We start from the raw sequence: 17,799 nt of genomic DNA, 5'->3' as shown, positions 1-17,799 counted from the left end.
ATTACTTCAATGGCAAAGTTACCCTGAGGGATACTTGAGCACACCACAATGTTTTCAGCAAATATAATTTTTCGTAAAAATATTTAAATGATTCTATTTATGCTGGAATACGAACTCCTCAGGAAACAATCTTTGCTGCTGACAACCATTCCACAATGTTACTCTGATGAAGACAGGTGTCTAAACCTCAGAAATATCACTTTCCATGTCCTATTATACATTCAATTAATTACAAGCAAAGAGGCTTACAAATCAATTCATGAACAATTTAGAACTGCGTTTTAAAATTTAAACTAAGTACTAATACTAAAATCAGCCCAACGAATTCTACAAAATCTACAATTGCAATTAGCAATGGAATTTCATTGGTATTTAAAATATGCACTCACAACTGGTTGGCCCCAGTCAGTCACTTCCTGACTGTGCATAAATCTGTTCAACTTCTCCTATCGGACATCTTCAAGAGCAGTGCACTCCATACATAAATGTTTTAGGGTCTCAATATCAAGACCACAATGGCAACATAATCTTTGGTCCATCAGGGACGTCTGCTTCCTGCCTAGGACGTCCAAGAATGGCAACACATTTAATTTAAATCTTAGTACTTTAGTTCTGAAATCCCTTGATGGATGTTTGGTCAAGCAGGGAGCAATTACTATACATTGTTTTAGATTCCAATTAAAATGATCATTAAAGCATTGGTAACCCATTAAAACGTCCCTTGTCTTGATCCATTTCAGTCTGTAAAGTTTTAAATTCACCTTGTTGGGAAGCCAACCCTCACACTTGCATTTCCAATTCAACACCGTTTTACATGTTCTTTTGTCCATTTCAATTCCCAAGTTGACATGGACGAAAGACTGGGGAGGGGTATAGAGCTGAGGCATAAGAGTTGTAACATCTTCCACTATTCGAACGTAACCAGAGGAAGTAAACCTAGTTCGTATCTAATACCCACCATTGGTACTGAACTCGACAACCAAAGCACTTTTCTCCACAGGAGAGCATCTAACTTAGACCAGGGAATGTCCCTGGTAGTAGTCTCAGTGCCAAAAATTAGTTTAGGTACCAACTTCTGTCTATATAATTTAATTATAGGTAAAACTGAATACCTTCCAAATTTGTGATCAAACAGTATCAGAATGGAGGCAGATGCTAAGAATATCGCTCTTTTCTCTCTGTACAATGACATTTTTGAATTCCTGAGTAGATGCAACTTCCCAAATATTTAAAATCATTTACCACCTCCAGGTTTTGATTTAAAATACTCCATTTAAAAGATTTCCTTGAGGCTTTACCCGCATTCAGGATCAGTATCTTTGATTTTACAATGCTTATAATAAGATCCAATTCTGTTAGATAAACATTAAGAGCATCTAAAGCACGTCAAATCGAAGATGATGGTATCATCTGCATAATTCAGATATTCCATTTTTGTGTGACCTAATTTAGGAGGGTTAGTGCATTTTAAGTTCCAGCAAGACCCCATATCCTTGATGTAAAAATTGAACAGAAAGGGGGCTAGGACACAACCTTGGGTGGAGACCCCAATTTGTATCAATCCATTGCGTGCATGTCCTTGGGTCACCAGCCTAACCCTTATTTTTGTGTTCATATGTAGGGCCACTAGAATATCAATAAGAGAGACTGGGCAGCCACAGTTAGATAGCTCTTTCCAGATAGTTGCTCGATTCACACAGTCGAATGCTTTACTCACATCAAGCAAAGCAAGATACTGTACTTTTGTCTGCGTCCTTGCTTGGACTTCCAACAATGAAACCACAAAATTGTTACGGCCTTTCCCCACCCTTTTTTAAATCCAGCTTGGTAAGAGTCCAAATTACCACATTTTCTAGACCAAATTTGAAGTACACCAAGGAACATTTTAGCAAAGATTTTGTTTGTTGCATCCAACAGTGAAATCGGTTTATAATTTAGGGCAGACAACCTGGCCCCTCACCCCTGCCCCTTAAAGACCAAAATCAATGTTGCCAGGTTCCAAGAAAGGGAATCATTTGAGTGGATAAAATGTTACACAACAAGGCCGAAAGGATTTTTGCCTACATGAATACATCTGATTTTAGTGTCATCGCAGACAATCAATGTGTCCCGATTTTTTGCTGTGATTAATCAGGACTATTATATCATCCATTACACAATTTATTGCACCACACCAAATTGACCCCTCATAAGAGGTAATATTACCTTCTTCAGTAGAGGTGTACAAGTCTAAAAAGTGAGAAACCTGTGCCTTTTCAGCTATTGGCTGAGCTTGCAAAAAAGGACTCCACTCCTCTTCACTTAACCAAATTCCAGAACATGTCTGGGCGATTCCCTGTGATTGGTAGAAGTGGGCCCCCAGGAAGGGGTGGGGCTTCTGGGAGTCCCGTGGTTCAGAACTCATGAGAGGCCCAACACCTCCCTTCTTCAAAAAATGAATGCATCAGGAGTCCAAGCAAACAGCAAATTTCAAACTGTGGTTTATTGACCAAAAACACACAGGGATTTGCGCAGGGACAGACATCCAAGCACTCTCTCAGAGGGACTGGCTTGCAAGCCAGCTTTGTAACACAACAGCATCATACTGACATCACACTTGGGCCAGTTTCCAGAAACCCATCTCATCCTAAGATTGGTTGTTGAGTGATTGGCCACATATAGCCCCCTTATAGAAACCCTGTTAATTGGTCCTATGTTGTCAGAGGGGCTGGCCTGGCTATTTCCCAATGACCTAATTCTAAAATGTTGCACTGTGAAGGTCTTCCCATCGGGTCAGTGTTCAAAACTCTGCCACCCCTGGGGCCTCGAATGGTGATTGGCCAGAGCTAAGGTCTCCAAGCCTGAGACAAAATCTGCTCCCAGCTCGAAATGTGCGTTTCCCCACATAAAAGTAACTGGCTCTTCTGCGTCATAAGTATGTGTGAATAACCACTGTTTTTGAATGCTCTGGTTTTCAAATGCAACATGCAGGCATTCTTGTTACACATTGTTGCAAATCAGGTCTGCTTTTACGAGCTTGTCTTTTCGTTCTCATAGAAGAGTCTTTGGCTGGCTGGCAGTTCCACTGAGTCACGTGTCTTGTCTCCATTCTCTGGGTTGAATTAGCTGTATTTTATATGAATTATTAAGGCTGTCTGTGCTTCAGTTCACTGTTGTTCAAAGAAAAATAATGTTATCTTGCTACACGGCCTTGAGCTGCTCCTGGATTTGTGAGGTGCATTTCTGAGGCCTGCACGAAACCCCAACACTGCTGAGACAAGAGTACTTGCTGTAATTTTCCTAAGCCAGTCATGACTTCCACTGTGCCATGTTAAACTGCATGTATTAATGAGTTATAGCACTGCTAGGTGGTCCCAATACTTTTGCTTCGCTATAGGGTAGATTCATGTGAGCATCTACAAGCCTTTAAACAGGAATTCTTGTTTTTTGTAGATTCTGCATGGCGGTATTGCTGCATTGAGGCTAATGTAGCATGTCTTCTTAGCGCTTGTAGTCAATACTGTCAATTAAAGTGTCTCTGCTAGCACTCAGAAGCTCTTCACTCTGGGCAAGGTTTGAGTTGTTTTTAGGTTGCAGTGTTGGTGAGGTGGGTATCTTTCAACATATTTGTCACCCATGGGCACACTGGTAATTGGTGCAAAATGGGAAGTGTGCTAATTATCCTTTCTGCTCATCTTTCTTGTTCATGTGTCTGGGGTGAGGGGGCAGTAGTAGATTTCGGCCCTTCCTCTTCAAAGTGTATTATGCCTTGTCTCAAGGAAGTGGTCCTATTGTATTGTAAATATTTTGGTATATAGTTTGTGTTTTGAATAAATGTGACCATAGCCTTTTTTTCCATTTATTGAGTGTTCTTTTGCCTGTGAGGTCAGTACTGGTCTTCTGTGTCATGTAAAATCAAGTTGGTCAATACATTGCGAACCTACATAATATTCCATTGACCTGGCTATGTTTTATTGGATAACAACAATGTTAGCATAGTTTAAGTTAACAACTCTTCCAACTAGACGCTCCTGTATATGTTAAATTGCTAGCACTTGCTGCATTATTAAATGAGCATTCTACTGTTCTTATTTTAGGGACGGGCTGGTGCTGATGGAGGACGGGGTGTTCCTGGAGAAACTGGAGGAAAGGTAAACCTGATTAACTGTTAACAAACTTCATGAAGAAACCATGCCCTGTAAATGAGAATGTTTATATCCTACCAAAAAGTAGGAAACCTAAATTCTGAAATCTAACTCATACACTAAATAGTATTTAAGACACACAAAACAGGATAAGCACCATAAAACCATATAAAAACATCATGATTCAATACCACTATGTAGTGTGTTCAGTGTTTGAAGGTAAACCAATAACTATGTATGGTATATTTATAGAGCAACAGTTAATGCAGGGAATTCACCCCCTCACCCTCAATCAAAAGCGACACACCTAAATACCTGTTTATTTAATTCAATCTAGCCCTGTCTATGAACCATATCATACTAGGTAGATTCCTCCCTCTTTTAGCAAAAGGTAAGCCAAAAACCAGGCCGGTGGGTAGGGATAATATATTTGTATTAATTAATATGTAAAATACATATATATTCACAAAACCAGACACCACACAACCTTACTCTGTGGCACAAAACAAAGCTTCAATAGAAATAAGTAGAACACTATTCACTTTTTGGTAATAGAATTCACAAATATTCAAAACTCCACATGTGTATTTTCAATCCTGCTCTCATGTAAAAAGACACATATGTTGAATAAGCACTTCAAATGAAGGGGTCATTCATAATATACAATGTAAAAATGTAAACAGCATCTTGAAACATGACCGGATCATATGCTTGGCAATATCCTTTACATGAAGTTTGATTTAAATGCCATGCTAAACAATTCGAGTAGTCAGACATTTCTCACCTGCCACGCTCTTTATTTTGTAATCCCTGCGCACTTGACAATGCTAGCAGTGTTGGAGCACAACAAACCTTTAAGAACTAAACACATTTTATATAGTTGGAACCCTTTTTCCTTCACTGCTGTTCAAAGAAGAATCTTCTGCCAACATCCACTTTCCCACTCTCTATAGAGAGTGTGCTTTTAAAACAGGGGCTTCACTCTCTTTAATTTGGCAATACACTTTTAGGCCCCAGCACACACCCAGATATCAAGTTTACTATGGAAACCCCAATGCCTTAAGGCAGGGCCTGTGAATGGTGAGCAGTAGGGAATTTCTTTTTTATACACTCCTTCACTTTAGAGATTTTGGAGTTGGCCTCAATAAGGTAAGTGCTACCCACTTATTTTTTTGATCGCCTTTACCTTTAATCAGCGCTAGGAGAGAGATCTGAGGTATCGAATTCCTGCAAGCTCCACCCACGTTCTTTGACTATATTGGAGTTAATGAAATTATTATGTAGTAAAAATGCTAGGGATCTACTTGGACTGCCCACCCAGTGAGGAATTCAGGCATCCGCACAGGGAGAGTGCTCTCGCCTGGGCTTTTTTGATTTTTTGATAAATGAAAATGAATGATGGGAGACCAACCTCAGAGAAATGAGTGCGGCCATTCTGCACCCATTTCATCTGCTTCCTGCACCAAACAGTCACCTGTATTCTGGGAAGACACAGCCTATAGGTGCCGTCTTTCCCTGTCATATTTGTCAGGACTGGCTTGCAGAAATCCGCAGGAACTGATGCTGATCCCACAGACCCTCACCAGAAGTTCCCTGCTCAACCCTGTTAACAGCTGAGTTGAGAACCCCAAAGAAGGAAAAGGGATTGTGGATAAAATAATAAATGAGGGAATCTGTAGTAAAAGCAAATGCACCTGGTTACATATACACTGTACAAGACCTAACCTCTTGAAAATACAACTATAGTTATTAAGTCTATTACCTGCTCACCTCTGCTAATTGCTTAGATGCGTGATTTAGTCACATTGAATATTTTTTCTAAAATGACTAACTCTTGAGTACTCAGCGTATTTATCCTAGGATAATGAGTTCTATTACTAGTCTCTTTCTGCAACTATTATTAAGTGAAAAGTTGCTGCGCTGTCAACTTCTTCAAGAAAAGATTCATGCCCTTTTTAAACAGTAAGAGCGAAAACACTTGCAGACACAAGCCATGATGAGCAAAACATTGTCTTTTCCATTCACAGGCTTTTGGTAGTTCAATTAAGTGCCTTTTATCATCTAGCACCCGCTGACTGGAAATAATGTCTTTTGTTTCACAGGACCTTGCTATTCGAAGATTGTCTTTTCCACCTCACTTGCAAGATGCTATCCAGCTTTTGCTCTTGACTAAGAAACCGTGCAACTAAACAAAGAGTGTTTCATCCTGTGCCAAGTAGTCCTCTTTCCACTTCTATGAAACTCCCTTGAATACTTTTTTTTACATATAAACGTCTCAAGTATTGAGACGTGCAGTTTGCAGTGTACTTCAGAAGGTTTAACACATTGCCGCCACGATGTCGAGGTATCATACGCTTAAAAAAGTTAGGATGGAGTACATGCGCTTGCTAGTTCCCCGCTCCTAAACTTGTTATGACGTGCGCATAATTTTTGCTTCGCGCTCGGTACCATGGCTAACACACTCCTTATATTTTCTGTTCTCTGCATTTGTTTTATGTTTATTTTATATCTTGACACGCGCCACCTTCCCGCACTGAAATCAAATGACTGGGTCGCGCATGAGTCGGACTTCTATTACTGACATGCCATTAACATGACGCTCAGCTCGCACTGCTTGTGATTTACTGCGCTGCACGCCTTTGAAACAACGCACTTTTAAAAGATACAGGCCCGCGCTCGCACTACTCGAGATTCACAGCGCGAATCGGCCCGTTGCTGAGTTGCCTTTAAACAAACGCCACCACGCCCACATCAATTAGTTACTTGCTCGAGCTCTGCATGCTATAGGTCTACGTTGGCTCCTTCTTCAACATATAAACTGATCTAACGTTCTACCGTTAAATCACACACTTCACAAACAAACACTTTTTACATTACAGTAAGCTGTGCTGAATGTCTTAGTCACTATGCACTATGACAATTCCTTTTCTCAAACTTATTTACATGACTATATACAGTTATACAGTTATATTGTTCTGTCGTTTGTAAAAACAGGACAGGACAGATGCTTGTAATAACTTCCTTCTCTGCTTGGTTTCTAGCACGGCTACCGCCTGACTCGTAATGAGGCCCAATGTTTTGAACATCATTGCCTGTGTCTGGAAGTGTTTAATAAGAGCAATATTATTTTCTCGAAGAAGTTGACAGCGCAGAAACTGTTTGCTTAATAATAACTCTTTTATGACTGCAACCATTAAAAAGGATCTTTAAACCATCTGGTCTATTGCTGTTAAAAGTCAGTCGGAAAATGGAGAGACAAGGCAGTTTCCAGCACTTTATGAAGAAGGGTGTTTTAACAAACATGAGATCACAAATTTCCTAGAGGCTATTGTTTTTACAAAAGCTGAGGTGACAGATGCTTTATTTTCTCCAACAGCAGGACAGGTCAATTGCTCTGATAAAATGCCCATAAATTTGCTTTAATGATTTGGGTTGCTTATTTAACCTGTTTTTTTAATAACATTAATTGCACATGAACTTTACCCCGTTCTTGTACCACTGCTGCAATTGATCTTATTTTTAATAAGGCCGATAAGAATAACCTGGGGAATTATCGCCCAAATTCACTTATCGATTTTCTTGCCAAATTGTATGGCAAAACCCCCTTTCAGAGACTTGAAGATTGGATCTCACACGGCACAATAGCTAATTTGCAAGGTTGTGTAGTCAAAACAAAGGTACATTTTATGACCTGCCTTAAGGCAGAAAGTTACCATCCAAAAGAGAATGGCCTTAATCTATTGTTTGTGAACTTTCAAGCCGTCTTTGAGAGTGTGGATAGGGCTATGTTTTGGCAAATAATAAAGGATAAAGCGGTTCCACATTCTTGGTTCACTATGATTCAACTACTTTATAGGAGCAACACATCAAAATCGAGACATGGTGCTAAAGGTGAATTTACTAAGGCCTTTAAAAGGACAAGGGGAGTGAGGCAAGGGTGCATTTTGAACTACTTCAAGTGCTGTCCAGGTTTTGTAGATGCCGCAGCCTTCAAGTGAATATGTCAAGGACAGTTGTGGTGGGATGCCACCCAATCAAATAATTGAAGGTATGTTTAAAGTATAACTAAGAAAAAATGAGACAAGTTGATTGCTTTGATTACTTGGGCATGAGAGTGATGGCAAAAAGGTGCTGGGCCGAACAAGTCACTGTAGCAATAGTACACTTGCACAGAGAGCGGTTGCCACAATACGATTTTTACCCAGATTCATTGGGAGTGCCACGATACCGACTGTGGAAGTATACAAAGCCCAGGTCCTTAATGCTGTTTTGTACAGGACAGGAATATGGGGCAACACTGTACAGTAGGATTTTTGAAAAATCTGCTGATGCTCCTAATAACATGCCAACAGTACCAGTCTATTGTGAACTTGGCCTCTGCCCCGTAATTTATGAAGCTTATATTTGACCCATTCAATAAAGAGCAAGATGGAAATGGCTGAAATGTACAAACAGTATGTGCATAGAGTTTTAGACCAAATGTGCAGGAATCCAACAAAATCCCCATTCTCCCTTAAAGGAGGCGGTAACCTCCTAAAAGAGAAGGCAACAGGCATATTAACGAATACTTAAAGTAGAATGGGATTGTTAACTTTTATTGTTTGTTTACTAGCGTGAAACAATGATTTTATGAAATTCAAATTTAGCATTCTGTCTTTCGACTTATTTACTTCTAAATGGAACTCAGCTCACACAGATAAATGTATGTTTGCCCCACAAGACAGAATGCAAGAGGCACTTCATTTTTTCCTGCCGTTTACTCGCCAAGTCAAAGAGAAAATTACTTCAATCTTTTGGTAAAATTTAAGTTTTTAGATACAATAGACACCCTGATCTTTTTTTAACGTTATTTTGATTCTGATGTTACAAGAGCAATTGCCAATTCTATTGATAGTGGATGGTTTATCAGATGTAGTTCCATGAATTTATTGTGATGAATGTTGATTTTAGAATTTCATGTTTATGAATTCAATTTTGCATTTTTATATTATTGTGGATTTTATACAGGGTATTTATGTATGATGTTATTTACAAAATATTGTGTTATTGTGATATTGTAGTATTGTCATTGTGTAAAGACGTTTATGATTTCTGAGTAAAGGGTTTGATTGAAACTTCATAAACTTGAGCAGGAAGGTATCATTGAAGCTGCTTGTCACCTATAGTGGTGGGTAGAAAGGCTAATGAGTTGATCAGGATGTGTATTGAGGATTGAATACGTGTGTTGTGGTTGACAGGTTCCCCTTGCCCAACATAGGGGAAATGGCAAGTCAAGTTGCTGGAGCCAAGGTTAGTATAGTTGACCTGGTGTTAGGACAGTTTTTCTAAAGCCCACCTATGTAACACTTTATAAGACTATCCTTGGCCAATACAGAAACTCCAACTCTTACAACAGGCCTGTACTCCCCAGCCTTGACAGAGCAGCCAGGATTATCTTAGGAGGGAGAGAGGGCTCTAGGAAGTTACAAAGAACTTGTAACATACAAATCGTCCAAGGAACATTTATACAATGATATATGTACAGAAAATGGTTTATTTTATATATACACAGGCAAAGAAAATTCTTTAGAAAGTGAAGTATTATTATAAGTCAGTAAAAAGCACAATATAAAAACCAATACATTAATTATGGTACCATAACGTAAAAGACTTTCTAGAATAACAGGATAACAGTATGCAGTTCAAGGTAAGTAAAACACAGTGTTATACTGTTAGAATAGCATTATGCAATTCAAGGTGATCAAAACCAGATTATAAGACTTTTAGAATGGCAGCATGCAATTCAAGGTAAGCAAACTCTAAAAGTATAAACATATTACACTTATTCTGTTCCAGGAATACATACAGTTATACTACTAACATTATTTTCTATAATATTGGAAAACAATTCAAAGGTAAGCAAGAACTTGGCAATTACTTTTCAGAATGGCAGTATGCACTTCAAATGTAAGTAATAACTTTCTAACCCATTTAACTTTTTCTATTTCAGGAATATGAAGTTACAATACCAACATTTAGCTAGTTTGTTAATAGTTCCTTCACAAAGGTCTTATGCCCTTGAGTAGAGAAGGACTGCCAAAAGCATGAGTGTTCTCAGAGGCAGAAGGGGACACTGTTGGTCCAGTGGCCAGCAGTAGGCAGAACATGATCAGGCAATTGTAGAAATTCAAAGTTCCAGAGGATATCTTCTTAGGACAGGTACGTAACAGACTTTAGAGTTAGTAAAAGAGTTTTGGGTGCTTGGTAGAAGTCCCCTTGTATTTGTGCCAGCGTTTGGCATGGGAGAACGGCATGGGCGAACTCCCAAACAAACAAATCACCACCCTAGCCACACAGGAGTGACACAAATACCTTAGGTACATTTTACCTCAAGCCACACAGTACCTCAGCAGTGAATAACATGTTGCTTATGGACATCTTCACGATGCAGCAGCACAGGACCCGGTCTCTGGATTTATGGTGATGAGAAAGGACACTGGATGGGCAATTGCAGCAGCAGTTGAGAGGAAATGTTCCCAACAAAGGATTCTTCAGTGGTTCTCGCAGCTGTGTGGATTTGGCACCTTTTTTAAGGTACCAGATGAAGAACAGTTTTGTCTGATCAATTTGCTTCGCTATCTCGGTCCAAAACTCTGGTGAGGGGATTTCAAGGAATGGAATCTTGCTTCTGGAGGTCCAGCAGGAGTCTACTGAAGTTTCAGCAAGATTTGTTCTTCAGAAGACGATGCACAGCACTCAGCATTGAGATCCCAAGGTATTGGCTGTTTGCAGCCCAGGAAGGTCACAGCCGTCGTGGCATGGTTCAAAATGTAGGTCCTTTTAAGACTGAGTTGTCCCACCAGTCCAACGGTCAGAGTCATCGTCTTTGGGACTCCTCTGTCGTATTGAAGAAAGGGTCAGTACAGGTTACACAGCAGGCGTCTCCTCTTCTTCTTCTGCACTGGATTCAGCTCCAGTGGTCGACTTGTCTTCAGCTTCCAGATCCAGGTAATTTATCTAGGAACCCAGCCAATCAGCACTCATGCTACATTCAAAGTTTGGGGGGACAGCCAGCCTCCCATTTTTAACTGGTTCCAGAAAGGCATACCAGAAGACAAAGGACTGAGAAGTTTCAGACTTATCCCTCGTTTCCTGTCTTCACTGACACTCTTGAGTCTCGGCAGGCTTCACAAAGTATTCCTGCCAAAGACAAACATCAAACCAGAACCTCCTCCACCCAGCATGGCAGAATAAGGACCAAGAAAGGCGAATCACACAAGAAATGGCATAAAAAAATACAGCCATCATTCTAGGTGAATGTTGATCCATCTGTGCATTACTGCGGCTGTGAACACAGCCTGCAGGTAAAAATGACACAAAAGTCGATAGAACACGTCCACTGCCACCAGCCATAAAGGTATGCTCGTCACTGTAACAGAAATGTTACAGCACAGTGAGAACGGGGATACTATGTGACACCTCAGCACTCCAGATAGGGTAGGGTGTGATGATCTCACAATGGGAATTGGAGAAAGGATCAACAGTATTTGTCTATCCATGGGAACATTAGCTCACACAAGGTTAATTAGAGAAAATTAAAAAAGGAAGCTCAAGGGCTCCCCAGCAATACTGCACAGAAAGTGCTTTGTGCTGCAATAGTAAAATGTAGATGCCCAAAAGGTTACAGGAAACAATGATTCCAAAAATAAAAGGGTAACCAAAAGGGTGAGTAGAGAAAACGTTTCCCACTCACTCAGGAACATAGAAAAAGAATCCACAGGTCCAGAAAAAAGAATTGGGGGTCTCACAGGTGAAGGTGATTTGGGATAAATATGAAAATCTGATCTAACACCTGGCCTCAGCTTTCCACCAAGTCAGGCTGCATCCCAGTACCAGTGACTCAAGAGGGAACCTACCAGTTCGGGTGGATGTTGTTTGGGCTAGTCTCAGTGGCAGTGTTCTGCCAGTGTGTCATGCATGCTTTATTCAAAGGCATAGAAGGAAACATTTGTTCCCAGGATAAAATATTGGCCACTTATAAGACAGAGAGTGATCATGAACAGAGGCAAGGAAGGGTGCTTAGCATCGTATCAGAAACTGGACCGACTCTACAGAGGGAGAAGTGTACATTTCAGGTGGAGTCCATGGACTACCTCAGACTCAAACTTGGGAGCAATCGAGCCAAAAGGAGAGTTGATCTATGCCATTGTAGACTTGGACAGGCCCAAGCATCCAAAAGAGGCATTCTTGTCTGGGTCTAGTGGAGTTTTATGCTAAGTTTCTCAGATACTTTGCTGACCGGTTTAGGATATTAGGGAATGGTACTAAAAGAGATGGAGTTTAAGTCGACAAGTTTATGTGAGCAAACGTTCATGATTAAGGATGAGATAGCAAAATATCCCTCATTAACACATTTTGATACCCATTGCGACACATGGGGGATGACCGAAGCGAGCGAGATAGAGGGCTGTTCTCTTACAGAGGCAGAGTTGGGTGGATCGTGTAGTGGGGATTGTCTCTAGGTCTGGGACATTGAAGAGGTACGATATTCTGTTATTGAGAAGGAGGCGTTGAGTGTGGTTTGGGAAGTTGATACATTGCATGCCTTTCTGATAAGTAAGGGTATTTCGTGTTCACATGGATCACAAGCCCCTGGTGGGAACATCCATGAAGCATGGATTGGACGGCGTGTCCTGTATGATAATGAGATGGGTTACCTAATTACAAGGACATCATTTCTTGGTAGAAGATGTACCTAGCAAGGAGAATGAGGTTGCTCATTATTTATCCAGTGCAAGTCGCAATGAGGTGGATGTTGCGGATGGTGAAGGCAAGAAGGAGGAAAGTGAGCACGTTTTCCTAGTGTGTGGTGGAGTGGTACATAATCAGGAATGGGAAAAGACCATGCGAGGGCCATGCGAGACAGCAAAGTGCAACTGGGGTGGACCAAAAATGCCAAAGAACATTTTCATAAACAATTTTGGAAGTCAGGGAGGATTTGAGTATGGATAATGGGTCTTAAATAAAGGGGGAAAATAGCGCTCCAGTGGTGGTGCGAAGGAGAATACAGACATGAAGAGCATCTTGGCAGGACGAAAGCTAAGGAGAGGCTCAGGTTTGACTATTGGGTCGCAACATGGATAAGGATTGCGAAGGAATTGTGGAAGGATCTGTGAAGTGTAGGAAGGCTGATAAGATGTTGAGGAACCAAGTTCAACCTTTAAACCTTCTAGAGTGTCTGTCTTGGCTAAAAAACAACTAAAGTAACTAAGCCTACCTATTGCAGCCTTGTGCCTTTATCACATGGTATGATCATGATGGCATTTAAAATAAAAGCACCACGATCTAATGACACAGGGCATATGGTCGTCTGTTATAGATGCCTCCTTCATCATTGCTTTACCATTTTAATCAGCTGTAATCCAAGGAGCTCACTCATTGATTTAATCTCTATCCCCAACCCCCTCATTGTTTTCCACCGAAAAACATTACATCTGGCCCTTTAAGAAATCTTAATACACGTTACAATTGTAAACAAAATTCTCCAGGTCTGAGGAGATGGTAATTACCGCATGAGGTGGATTATTGCTTGAGAATGTCTCTTTCACTGCCACGGATGGATTAGCCTAAGCCACTTAAATGGGAATGACTCTAATAGGCACATCAATGTGCATGCATAGTTTACCAGCCTTGTAAGCGGTACACTTTCATGTAAACTTGCTACATATACAAATCATGATTGGCTGGTGTAGTTCCGATGCATGTGTCTTCACTTGATCTTTTGTGATAATAATTGTGTAAATGTGTGTAAATGTGTATTAAATGTCTATATGTCTAATTTGCAAGCTTATTTGTACATTTCTACATTACTACAAACCAACAAAAAAAAGGTATAACATGGGGTTTATTCTTTCAATCAAATATGCTTCATATGAAAACACAACTACAACACAACTCACCCAAGTAATATGCAGGCAACTTGAACGATACATGTATCCACTAGGGAACAAAGGTGAACAATGTTCAGGGGAGGGCAAGCAAAGCTGCTTGTAAATGCGTCTTTTCTGGAAGAAATTCTGAGCACTGACTTTTTTGCAGGGCCAATTTACTTCAAACTGTCACATGAGGTTAATGAACAGAGGTCAATCATTAAGTATTGCAACTATTGTAGCTGTGCACCTACCATCCACGAGGCTTACGCCTGGAATACTCTGCCCATTGACCTGCAACAAGACATGAATCTGTTCTTTTGGAAACGTTCAAAAATCTGTTTATCTGAATAATGATCTCTCTGTGTCTTGATTCGGTGTCCTGTTCTTGATGTATCCTTCCGTGTTGGTGTGTGCCCTAATGCGTGCAGACTTTGGCGTGTGATAAATAAATACATGCTATCCAAGCCTGAAGCCAATCTTTGTATCCCAACAGGGTGACAGGGGTTTTGATGGCTTACCTGGACTTCCTGGAGAAAAGGGACACAGGGTAAGGAATCCTGTCTGAAATGATTTTTTAAAGCGTGTGTGTGTGTTTAGGGCCCTGACCTGAGAACGCCATGATTCATGGTAAGCATAGGGTATACTCAACAGCCCTGTCAGCGTATATTATCCAGATACGCTATCCCCTTAACAGTATATGTAGTTCTCTTGAACTTAAATAATCCTTGTTTGGCGAAGAATAGATCTTCTTTGAGTTTTTGCACAATACATAATTTCTTAAATCCTTACATTCTGGCCTTTGGCGTTTTTTCTGTAATAGTCCCCTCCTCATAAACTACTTTGAAGCTGTTTGCCAGGGCATATCGTGATACTCCACACCCTCACATACTCTCCAGTTGGTTTCACCAGAGGTATCATTGTTTTCTATTTCTGGTAAAATGTTACTAAAGAAGTATATATTGGTCCTCTAGTCCTTTCCAGTGGGGATTCATATAATGAGGAATTTTCTAATCCTAAAGCAATTTGCACAAATTAAGAGTCAAAAGGTACAGCATCAGCCAAATGTAATGAAATAATTAAGTTATCTTGTCACTACAACCGCAAGCTATATACATCGCTGACCTCAACTATTATGTGTTTCAAAGCATATTTTAAAAGTACAGAAAAGGAGTGTTGTGCCATAAAATAATTCATGAGTGAAAATAGTGAATACAATTGCCTGATAAGGCTCTGTGTTTTCCTTTTTAGGGAGAAATGGGGGCACAGGGTCCTGTGGGACCACCTGGTGAAAATGGCGAGAAGGTAAATATATTATCATTCTACTTCATTTCTTATTATTATAACACCAACAATAATAATAATATTAAAAAAATAATGATAAGTAGTAGTAGTTCTAGTACCAGCATCAGTATTAGTATTATCATGTCAGTACTGACATTAGAGTTCTCATGATCATTGTTAATTTTACTGTGGCTATTGTCCATATACAATACTCATAATGATTGCTTAATGTTTTACATTCATCTGATGGTACAGTACTTTATCTCGGTCATAGGATTGGTGCCAGGGGTGTTGCTAGGTCTGGAAAAGATCCGGGGCTAGGCTAATGTTGGGACTGTCGGGACTGGGGGCTAGCTAGCCTTTTGGTTGTAGCCCCTGAGCTTCTATCCCGGGCTACAACCAAAACACTGGGGGCTATAGCCCCCGCAGCCCTCACCTAGCAACGTCTCTGATTGGTACTATACAAACTCTGCCTGAAGGTTTCTTATCAATATAGTATTAAAACACACTTCTAAAGGAAGCTAAATATGTGGCTATGCTGTAAAGATTTCTAACCTCTGATATTGAACAATGCTCGAATGGTGCAGGTGAGCTTGCATCAGTCTCTTGTTTCTGCTGCACAAATAATGTGATAACAGGTTCCTCCATGCACCACTATTCTACCAAAAGCAATATGGATGAAACAAATCAATTGCACACCTAAAGTCAGCGCCGGAACCATTTCACAGAGCACCCCAATACAATTGTAATAATCACTGTGGTAACGTCTTCCATAACGTTAATTAGACCAATGGGACAGTGTGTTAATGTTGTCATGATTTATCGCTAAATTCTGGGATATGAATTAGCTTTTGATAATGGATGAGTAGTGCAATAGTCATGGATACAGCTCTGACATTTGCATTCAGTTAGATCTTACTATATTGGAAAAATGCCAAAGATATTAGGGGGAAGCACGCATAGCACGCTGGCCATTGTAGTCTATTGTCAGTCTATTATTCCTATTCCTCCTTAGTTCTGGCTAATGAACCCAGTAGCTCTCACCCAGAGCTTTTGAAGATAGAGGGGCACGAGTGTCTATCAGCTGTTCCATCATGAGAATGAGTGCATCAGTCTGAAAGTTCCAGTATAGTGGCAGCCATTTTGTAGAAGTGAGTTGAAATGTTTAGGTTGGAGAGAGTGTAGTTGAATGTTTCTTGAAAGAGTTTCGTTTGTTTCCATGCTGTTTATTCCTGTGTTTTCAACTTCAATGCTGCATTACATGCGTTATGTATTACGTTGTGATCTTTAGCATTGATTATAACTATAGTCTGGGTGGATAGTTCAGGAGTAAAGTACTCGACTCTCATCAGTGGCAAGTCATTCATTCATTTCATTTTCAAAGCTTTATTCGGCATACAAAGCATTACCACTAATAAAGAGGACAGTCTACACTTCTAAAGTCTGAAAATTACAGCAGGTCTTACTCAGCTTTTCATCCTTCTGAGGTTGCTAAATTCAGTACCATCCATTGAGGTAGTATCCTGTTATTACAGAGCTTAGAAGTCGGAGGAATTTGGCAATGAAATACTAAATAAAAATACAAATTAGCATTAAAAATTATTGTGTTAATGTTTATGGCTGCTACAAACAGTGGGATTGGCCATGTCATATTGCAAGCCTGGTGTGTACACATGTATATGCTCCCAATCCAGCATGTTTTACCTTCTACATCTGCAGACCCAGAGCTACTGGCTTCACCAATACTTTGAGTTCATCCCGTCACAGGTTTGGCGATGAAGCAGTTCCAATAAGGTGGTTGTTTCAGATCCTTACCTAACGTTTCCTGAAGTTAGAAGGTTGGCCCTCACCGGACAAAAACACTATTTTAGCCTGTGCTGAAAAATGGCCCACAATTGTTGTTCTAAATAAAAATAATAAGACAGTCCAAAGGAGCACCTCAACAGCAGCTCCTAACATTGTAATAATTAAACAATAAGCAACCATTCAGGGGGCTCCACCGGGAGATAACAGCCTGGAGCCCAAATTATAGTGTTGCCGGCCAGTGAACCCTGTCAAACCGGTGATTATTGCTATTAGCACGCCGAGTCCAACCCTCAGGGTTCTAAGAGCAATATATTTGTGAGAAACAATGGGTTGTGGCAATCACGCTACCTGTTGTTTCTTACAAACACTTCCTCACCTCACCTCAAAATGGTCACCATGGAAATAGAGAAAATGGAGCCCCTCTTCCATTTCCATGTCGGACACGAGTGTCAGATGAGGAGTGAAGAGTTGCTGAATCACCAGGGCCATGGACATTCAAGAAAGTGTGGGTTGGGAGGGGTGGTTGCTCCAAATCCCAGACTTGGATCGTGTTATTCAGCCCTGGTTATGAGAAACCTCTTTGGCTGACATACCCGTCATAGGTGTTAACATGTCATGCAAACATAACATTTACAATAAATGACCATTACCAAGTTCCTGAAACACTAGAAAACTCT

General features: G+C 40.4%; 1 protein-coding gene across 3 annotated transcripts in view; it reads left to right on the top strand.

Annotated features, from left to right (window-relative positions):
* Window positions 1-17,799, top strand: part of COL5A3 (collagen type V alpha 3 chain) — an 899,023-nt gene that overhangs the window by 422,978 nt on the left and 458,246 nt on the right. For all 3 annotated transcript variants that reach the window (XM_069604041.1, XM_069604040.1, XM_069604039.1), the window contains 3 exons: window positions 4,077-4,130; window positions 14,529-14,582; window positions 15,284-15,337. In XM_069604041.1, the coding sequence (XP_069460142.1) occupies window positions 4,077-4,130; window positions 14,529-14,582; window positions 15,284-15,337 (162 nt within the window). The remainder of the gene's footprint in view (window positions 1-4,076; window positions 4,131-14,528; window positions 14,583-15,283; window positions 15,338-17,799) is intronic.

The sequence above is a fragment of the Ambystoma mexicanum genome, chromosome 3q (genome assembly GCF_040938575.1).
Source record: "Ambystoma mexicanum isolate Mex_15411 chromosome 3q, UKY_AmexF1_1, whole genome shotgun sequence".
NCBI lineage: Eukaryota > Metazoa > Chordata > Amphibia > Caudata > Ambystomatidae > Ambystoma > Ambystoma mexicanum.
The sequence above is the reverse complement of the archived record's forward strand: the minus strand, read 5'-3'. Positions and strand labels throughout refer to the sequence as shown.